Source organism: Triticum urartu, chromosome 2A, assembly GCF_056163025.1.
Source record: "Triticum urartu cultivar PI428250 chromosome 2A, HENAU_Tu73, whole genome shotgun sequence".
Taxonomy (NCBI): domain Eukaryota; kingdom Viridiplantae; phylum Streptophyta; class Magnoliopsida; order Poales; family Poaceae; genus Triticum; species Triticum urartu.
Window position 1 is genome coordinate 159,424,019 of NC_141874.1, and position 9,233 is coordinate 159,433,251.

A 9,233-nucleotide genomic window follows, 5' to 3' on the forward strand; every position below is an offset into this window, starting at 1 on the left:
AATGAAATCCTTAGAGTTTCACCGTAGTAGTGTACAAAACATTGAGTATAACATCATGGTTTTTAGCCGGCCGGAGGATATAATTCGTTTACCCCTTTCATGTTTACTTCTGCTATATGCGTAGTGGTATGAGTTTATTTACGGATTAAATCAATCAAAAAATTGCTAATTTTATTTAACAATAACTTCATGGTTTTTTAACCGCATGTGATGATGCATGCGGCATATTTGAATTACGTGAGATATTTTCTGGGCATGAGAGAGCATGTCATTTTCAAGCCATTTACAATCGGAGTACATCGCTACATGCATTCCGTCAATGATGCTCCATTTCTCGTCTCCGTTAGAAGAAGAGCAGTACCACCATTTTAAAAGCTCGGAGCTTTCTTGGGTGCAAGAGAAAGAAGAGGATTTGAAACCGGGGCGGCTCCGGCTAGCACGCAGCAGGGAGGAGGGCAGCGTGAGCTGGGTTCGTCTTCCTCCTCGCGGCGCACCAGGCAAGCCCAGCTCAGGGTCCAGCGCGGCAGGGCAGGGCCGAGGGAGGGAGCGGGCGGCACGCACCAACCTGCCCCCGGGATAGTTTTATGCGATTATCCGCGTCACCCCACCGGCCCCCGCTGCTGCTTTCCCAATCGAGCCGAGCACCGCGATTCCAGGCCAGCGGAAACCGATTAAAAAAGGCAACCCCCGCTCCGTCCGCGCAAAAGTAAAAAACAACAACCGCATCGCGCAGCGCAGCGCAGCACCGAGCGAGCGAGCGAGCGGGCGGAGGGAGGGGGGAGAGAGAGGGGGGAGCGAGCAAAGGTTCGATAAAAAGGAGAGGAGGAGACGAAGCGTCCAAGCCCAAGTAACATCCCCACCTCCCCTTCCTCCCCTCCCTTTCCCATCGCCCCGGCCGCATCGAGATCTTGGCTGGCACCGCCGGAGATCGCGAGGAGCGGCCCCGCGGCTCCCCCGATCCCACCTCCTCCTCCGCCGCCGCCGACCGCCGCCGCCGACCGCCGATCGGTGAGTCGCCCGATCCGCCCCGCCCCGCCACGCCCTGCGCCGATCGCCGCCGGATCGGCCGGATCTGGTACGGATCTCGCGTAATTCCGCGGCCCTGTGAGGCGCGCTTGTCGTTTTGCTGCGTGGCCCGCGGGCGCGGCTCGATCGCCGCGTTGCTTTCAGCTCGGATCTAGCTAGCCCTCCCTGCGCGCGCGCGCGCGGGGCGTGTGCGCGTTTCGTTTTGTGGCTGCCCTTGTGGATAAGTCGGGGTTTTGTCCGCATTTGCTATGGCTGGCTGGTATGAATTCGCCCTGACTTGTGGATTGCAGGGGTAGGAGGGGAGGGGAGGACGCGATGGAGGCCGACTCCGGGAAGCTCTTCGTCGGCGGCATCTCCTGGGAGACGGACGAGGACCGCCTCCGCGACTACTTTGGCCGCTTCGGCGAGGTCACCGAGGCTGTCATCATGCGCGACCGCAACACCGGCCGCGCTCGCGGCTTCGGCTTCATAGTCTTCGCCGAGGCCGGCGTTGCTGAGCGAGTCACCATGGACAAGCACATGATCGATGGCCGCATGGTAATTACGTGATGCCATTCTTGCTCCTTCCTCTGCTAGTCTAGTCATGTGCATTTCGTTGGGAATTCTGCTTGTAATCCTGTCTGTGGTTCGACCAAGCTTGAGCTCAATTGTCTGCGCCAATTCAATTCAGGTCGAAGCCAAGAAAGCTGTTCCCAGGGACGACCAGAGCATTGCAAGCAAGAACAATGGCAGCAGCATAGGCTCGCCTGGGCCAGTCCGTACCAGAAAGATCTTTGTTGGGGGGCTGGCCTCCAATGTTACTGAGGTTGAATTCAGAAGGTATTTTGAGCAATTCGGCATGATAACAGATGTGGTTGTCATGTACGACCACAACACACAGAGGCCCAGGGGCTTTGGCTTCATCACCTATGATTCAGAAGATGCAGTGGATAAGGCGCTGCACAAGAACTTCCATGAGCTTAATGGCAAGATGGTTGAAGTCAAGAGAGCTGTCCCAAAGGAGCAGTCGCCTGGACCTGTCGCACGCTCACCTGCTGGAGGGCAGAACCTTGCTATCAGCAGGGTTCACAACTTCTTGAATGGCTTCAACCAGGGATATAGCCCAAACCCGATAGGAGGTTACGGCATGAGGGTGGATGGAAGGTTTGGCCTGCTTTCAGGTGCACGAAATGGGTTTTCTTCATTTGGCCCCAGTTATGGAATGGGCATGAATGTTGAAACTGGGATGAATGCAAATTTTGGTGCAAACTCTAGTTTCCTCAATAACTCAAATGGGCGGCAAATGGGTTCATACTACAATGGTGGTTCAAACAGACTAGGCAGCCCTATTGGGTACGTTGGTCTGAATGATGATTCAGGATCGATATTGAGTTCAATGGGAAGGAATGTTTGGGGTAATGGAAATGTCAACTACCAGAACAGCCCTACAAACATGAGTTCTTTTGTACCATCTGGAAGTGGGAGTCAAGTTGGTATTACTGGCGATGGTATAAATTGGGGAGGTCCTACTTCTGCCCATGGGATGGGAAGCATTTCAAGCCTTGGGTCTAACATTGGCCGTGGGGCTGGAGATAACTTTGGTTTGCCGTCTGGCGGCTATGGAAGGAGCAACCCAACTGGCACCATTGGTGAACCTTTTTCTGCGTCAGCCAATGCATATGAAATGAACAACATAGATACATATGGCAACAACTCTATTTATGGTGACTCAACCTGGAGGTTCACGTCATCTGAGATCGATATTCCTCCTTTTGATAATGATCTTGGAAATATCGATCCAGATATCAAATCGAACATGCCAGCAAGTTACATGGGCAACTATACTGTTAATAATAATCAGACAAGCAGAGGTCAGTATCCGCTTCAGCATTTTGCTATTAGCTACACATGAATTTCCCATCTTTTTTTGAAAATTAAAGGTGCTGCATAACTCAGTTATTCAAAAAATAGAATGAATATTTAAATAGAGCAATTGATCTACCCTTCATAGTTTATTAGAACCATTACATCTGCATGTCTATGTTTTTGGAAAGGAAAAATGTTGCATAATTGCATGCCATATGCTTAATCAGTTGATGCTAGAGCATAATCAATAGACCTTTCTTGGGGCTTACATCAGATTTGACTGGTAGATCAGTGGATTGAACTTGTAGGAATTGTGTTGTAATTATATTGTGGTAGTATATGTATCACATTTAACTGACACAACATTGGGTGCTGTCTGACTGCTTTTGCTGTAATGAAAGCACTATCAAGAGCAACAACTTTTGGACGCATCAGCTTTGACTGATAATGAATAGATCAAATAGGGAGCACTGCCTTCATCCATTCCATTGACCTGGGATATGCTTCCATGTAATGCCTGACAAACATAATGGATTAGGGACCAATGATTTGTTTTGCAATTTTAGTTGTGTCAAGTAAATCGATGCAAATGATTGGTGTAGGATGTATTCACTAACCTGGTTTGTTTAGTTCCTGTATCTACTCTATGATCTTTGACATAATTCTAGGTCAAATTTTGTGACCAGCTCTTTCATAAGTAAAATTGAGATTTGCTACAACCTTGTTATTGTAGTGCCATCCTGAAGTTGAGGGTAAATGATAGCATTGGAGATGTGTAATGCATGTGCCTGAACAACATAAAGGGTAAGAAATGAGAAAACAATATATTTTAAATATAAATAAAATTGAAAAAGAGGGTGAGCCAAGCAATTATGAGAATATTTTGTATGCATGTGGCTGCTGTCATTGGCTGAGCAAATCACTTGTCTAAATACGTTTAGAATCAGTTTGGAACTCGCACTAAGTGAAGTATGTATTGACTCATGTCTGTGGAGGATGGACATGTGTTCTTCCTTTCATCTGACGAATTATTATAGTTCTAAATTACCATTTTCTGTCAGGACTGTTATTGGTGGTTTTATTTCCAAAGCTACTGTCATTTGTTTCCGTGCTTGATTGATAGTTTAGTTACACATGAATGAGTGTGCATTTTTAGAAACTAGCTAAGATAACCCATTGAATGACACTTTATTATTATTATTACCAATTTGTGATAAATTCTCTCTCTGTGTGTGTGTGTATGTGTTTACAATTCTGGCAACAGGTTAATCCTATTTTCTCAAATAATTGAATGCACTACAACGAAGTTTGATAGTGATTCTAACTATTTTGTAATTACAGAATATTTAACCAGTTGCAATTGAAAATGAAAAAAGTATTGTTGTAGTTAATATTTTGCTTTCGTGAAAATGCGCCGAGTCAGAATTGTTACATAAGTTAGTGTTGATCTTTATACTTTGATGCACCAAGGACTGGGTCATTTTTGCTCAACTGGTATTGTAGAGATGTAAATTTCTACTTTAATTTGGACAACCGTGCTTGTTGCTTGCCCCATTTCCTGTGTAGATCATAGTTAAATGTGGTGTAAGGGCTCCTTGTCTCGAGGACATGAGCTATACTCTGTCGTGGATATTTACTTTTGCTATCTGATCAGGCATGCGTGACAAGAAGTCGCTCACATGTATTTTGTTACAACTTAAACTGTATAATATGTTTGGGAATGAAAATGATTAAGTTTTTTTTTTGGTAACTTGATACTAAGTTTCTAACTAGTCAACACATGATCTGAGGTGCATCGTACATGCAGTAATCAGTAATCGAGTCTGTTTGTTGTCAATGCCCACTTTATTATATTCTTGAAATTTATACTGTGAAGAGAAACTATACTAGAATGTTTGTATCTGATCAAGATTTGTTGCACCGTTTTGCAGGTATCACTTCCTAGGCGAGAATATTATTATAGTCATATATATGACTTGGGATAGGCAAGACACCCATTATATCAGGTATTCAGGTGCAGTACTGTGAATTGGTGATATCAGATTAATATACAGGTTAGTTAATTGTTTCTAGCTAACCAGAGGTGTGGTTTACGGACACCAACCAACATGCTAGAGGAGCGGGATACAAACATTTTGTGAAGGTTTCAGATTTTAGTTTAATTTTCTACGTGTATTAGGTCTTTTGGTTTTCCAATGAGATGTGCAGTGGTGATTGCGGCACACACTTAGAAGGTGTTCCAACATAAGCTGGAATTCTGTCATACGGACGACAAACTTGTATACCAGGGATGCTGTATTATCTTGCCCATTTATGGCAACATTAGCTTGCGTGTTTTTCCTCTTCTCCTTTTTTAACCATTTCATTTGTTACTAGAGGATTTGGTCGGCTTTACTAGTAAAAACTATTTGGGGGTGCCAATGCCATACTGGTCCCCATTAATAAAGTCACCCAAAGTACATACAATGTTGCTTCTTCTTCTTCTGTGTCTATTTGTATGCCGTTGCATGTTTCTTCTTTGGGAAAAATACAAGTTTCGATCTGGTCATGCATATTTGCACACTGTGTTTGATTGTTTTAAAGCGAGCCTATCAGCCGGTAGGTAGGTACTCACATACGCAAGCTTTTCATAGCTCAGGATGGCATGCATGTGCTCGTGTCTTCCATTTCCATCTTTTCGAAAGTAGCTTTAGATCTCATGTGGATGGGTACTGCATTGGCCTTGCCTTTTAGGTAGTTGAAGTACACCAGGCTGTGTGTACTTTCCCTCCCCCTATAAATAGCTCGCTATTTTCTGCTTCCATATATATATACATATATCTTGATTTGCTTCCTTCCTTCCTCATCACGGCCTTCACCGTTTCATGTTACCCCGTCGCTTTCAGCCACCTACTTGTAGAGTGCTTCACCTAACGGTTTTCCATGTCTGGTGGTTGCCGATGCTTCGGTCCATGTTTGGACTGGCATTTCACTCCACATTTCCAGAAATTCAAACAACCATAGAGAGCGTGCAAAAGTGCAAAGTTTTATTTCTTTTTGACACCGAAGTGTAGGAGGGACCCTACACAAAAGTGTGTAGGAGGGCGGTGCTAACTCTCTCCTACTGCGATTTGCGAACCCAATGGCGTCTGCTCCATGGCGGCAGGGCGAAGCTCCTTTCCCTGTGGTAGTCTTGTTAGCTGCAGTCCCAAGCTTCCCATCTCCTCCAAGACCTATGTTGACAATGACCTTGCCCTGATGCCCTGTCAACCTAACCTTCCTCGGTGGAAGGAAGCCTTGTTGTGCGGTACCCTCCACCAGCCATCCGTCGTGCTGGTTGGTGCCTTCCAGGCATCCCCAACGCCTAGCCAAGTGCGTAGCGAACCTGATGGAGAACAGACGGCCTGGAATCGTATAACTGTCAAAAGCAAAAGCGAGTGACTGTTCATTGATACTGTTATGGTCCGACTACTCATAAGGTTTGGTCTGCAAACATTGTGTGGCACCTCGACCCACTCCAAATCTTGGGTTCAGCCCATGGCTCTGAGCTTGGGAGCACCTCCACCGGGTAGTCAAGTGAAAGCACCCAGACTCTTGCAGGTTCTGACAATCGCGGCTGATGAAGAGGACGAAAGCACAAACGGGTAGCTATGCTACGTATGGATGTGAGATTTAGGAGAAACCCGAGACCTTAGAGTGCTACTCCCTCCGTTTCAAAATAGATGACCCAACTTTATACTACCTCTCCGTTTCAAAATAGATGACCCAACTTTATACTACCTTTAGTACAAAGATAGTATAAAGTTGGGTTATCTATTTTGAAACGGAGGGAGTACAACTTATTAGTGATAGATCTGTGGATCGGCTAGGGTAGATTAATCCGGTGAACTTACCTTCTCCTTGTGGCTCGAGGAGCTCCAGTTGCCGGCCATGGTGGATGGCGGCGGTGGTGGCAGAGAGTAGTGGTGGTGGAGCTTCCCATCAGCACTGCACTAACCCTAGATCGGTAGGGGATTAGGTGGGGTGTGCGGCGCTGGACGAACCTCGTAATGCGAGCTGCCGACGCCCGCCTCTTTATATAGTGCAGGTGACAGGGGCCCGTCACCCATAGTGGGTTGAGCGCCCCCGATCAGGGCGCGGATCTAAGGGCCCGGTGGGCCGTTGGGCCCACACGGTGGAGATCATCCTAACATTCTGTTGGGGAACGTTGCAGAAAACAAAAATTTTCCTACTCGTTTCACCAAGATCATCTAGGAGTTCATCTAGCAACGAGTCATTGGATGCATCTACATACCTTTGTAGATGGCGCACGGAAGCGTTCGAAAAAACGGTGATGATGTAGTCGTACACGACGTGATCCAAATCACCGATGACCAAGCGCCGAACGGACGGCACCTCCGCGTTCAACACACGTACGGGACGGGAGACGTCTCCTCCTTCTTGATCCAGCAAGTGGGAAGGAGAGGTTGATGAAGATCCAGCAGCACGACGGCGTGGTGGTGGATGCAGGGCGTCACAGTAGCAGGGCTTCGTCTATACTACGAGAGAGAGACGTAACGGGGAGAGAGGGAGGCGCCAGGGGCTGGTCTGTCAAGTCCCTCCTCTCCCCCACTATATATAGGAGGGCCAAGGGGGGGTGGTGCGCAGCCTAGGAGATCTAATCTCCTAGGTGCGGCGGCCAGGGGAAGGATTCCCTCCCCCCCAAGGCACCTAGAGGTGCCTTCCACCACTTGGACTCCTCCCCCATGGAAACCCTAGGCGCATGGGCCTGGTAGGGCTGGTGCCCTTGGCCCATGTAGGCCAAGGCGCACCCCCTATAGCCCATGTGCCCCCCCGCGACAGGTGGCCCCACCCGGTGGGCCCCCGGGACCCCTCTGGTGGTCCCGGTACAATACCGATAACCCCGAAACTTGTCCCGATGGCCGAAACAGCACTTCCTATATATAATTCTTTACCTCCGGACCATTCCGGAACTCCTCGTGACGTCCGGGATCTCATCCGGGACTCCGAACAACATTCGGGTTCCTGCATATACATATCTTCACAACCCTAGCGTCACCGAACCTTAAGTGTGTAGACCCTACGGGTTCGGGAGACAAGCAGACATGACCGAGACGACTCTCCGGCCAATAACCAACAGCGGGATCTGGATACCCATGTTGGCTCCCACATGCTCCACGATGATCTTATCGGATGAACCACGATGTCAAGGATTCAATCAACCCCGTATGCAATTCCCTTTGTCAATCGATATGTTACTTGCCCGAGATTCGATCGCCGGTATCCCAATACCTCGTTCAATCTCGTTACCGGCAAGTCACTTTACTCGTACCGTAATGCATGATCCCGTGACCAGACACTTGGTCACTTTGAGCTCAATATGATGATGCATTACCGAGTGGGCCCAGTGATACCTCTCCGTCATACGGAGTGACAAATCCCAGTCTTGATCCATGTCAACCCAACAGACACTTTCGGAGATACCCGTAGTCTACCTTTATGGTCACCCAGTTACGTTGTGACGTTTGGTATACCCAAAGCACTCCTACGGTATCCGGGAGTTACACGATCTCATGGTCTAAGGAAAAGATACTTTGACATTAGAAAACTCTAGCAAACGAACTATACGATCTTGTGCTATGTTTAGGATTGGGTCTAGTCCATCACATCATTCTCCTAATGATGTGATCTCGTTATCAATGACATCCAATGTCCATACCAGGAAACCATGACTATCTATTGATCAACGAGCTAGTCAACTAGAGGCTTACTAGGGACATGTTGGTGTCTGTTATTCACACATGTATTACGATTTCCGGATAATACACTTATAGCATGAATAAAGACAATTATCATGAACAAGGAAATATAATAATAATGCTTTTATTATTGCCTCTAGGGCATATTTCCAACAGTCTCTCACTTGCACTAGAGTCAGTAATCTAGTTACATTGTGATGAATCGAACACCCATGGTATTCTGGTGTTGATCATGTTTTGCTCTAGGGAGAGGTTTAGTCAACGGATCTGCTACATTCAGGTCCGTATGTACTTTACAAATCTCTATGTCTCCATTTTGAACATTTTCACGAATGGAGTTGAAGCGACGCTTGATGTGCCTTGTCTTCTTGTGAAACCTGGGCTCCTTGGCAAGTGCAATAGCTCCAGTGTTGTCACAAAAGAGCTTGATTGGCCCCGACGCATTGGGTATGAGTCCTAGGTCGGTGATGAACTCCTTCACCCATATTGCTTCATGTGCTGCCTCCGAGGCTGCCATGTACTCCGCTTCACATGTAGATCCCGCCACGACGCTCTGCTTGCAGCTGCACCAGCTCACTGCTCCACCATTCAACATATACACGTATCCGGTTTGTGACTTAGAGT

At 47.2% G+C, this 9,233-nt stretch overlaps 1 protein-coding gene across 5 annotated transcripts; it reads left to right on the plus strand.

Annotated features, from left to right (window-relative positions):
* Positions 1 to 415: 415 nt before the first annotated feature.
* LOC125536478 (heterogeneous nuclear ribonucleoprotein 1) lies at positions 416 to 5,207 on the plus strand. Of its 5 annotated transcripts, XR_007295051.2 has the most exons (4): positions 1,298 to 1,563; positions 1,697 to 2,876; positions 3,605 to 3,675; positions 4,803 to 5,207. XR_007295051.2 is itself a non-coding variant. In XM_048699705.2 (3 exons), the coding sequence occupies exons 2-3, from the start codon at positions 1,342 to 1,344 to the stop codon at positions 2,915 to 2,917; spliced, it is 1,443 nt and encodes a 480-aa protein (XP_048555662.1). In that variant the 5' UTR covers positions 416 to 1,075; positions 1,317 to 1,341; the 3' UTR covers positions 2,918 to 3,570. The 5 variants fall into 5 exon arrangements, 4 of the variants coding, with proteins under 4 accessions (XP_048555662.1, XP_048555661.1, XP_048555660.1 ...); XM_048699705.2 differs by lacking the exons at positions 3,605 to 3,675; positions 4,803 to 5,207 and adding an exon at positions 416 to 1,075 and having other exon boundaries at positions 1,317 to 1,563; positions 1,697 to 3,570; XM_048699704.2 differs by lacking the exons at positions 3,605 to 3,675; positions 4,803 to 5,207 and adding an exon at positions 418 to 1,008 and having other exon boundaries at positions 1,317 to 1,563; positions 1,697 to 3,569.
* The last annotated feature ends 4,026 nt before the right edge of the window (positions 5,208 to 9,233 follow it).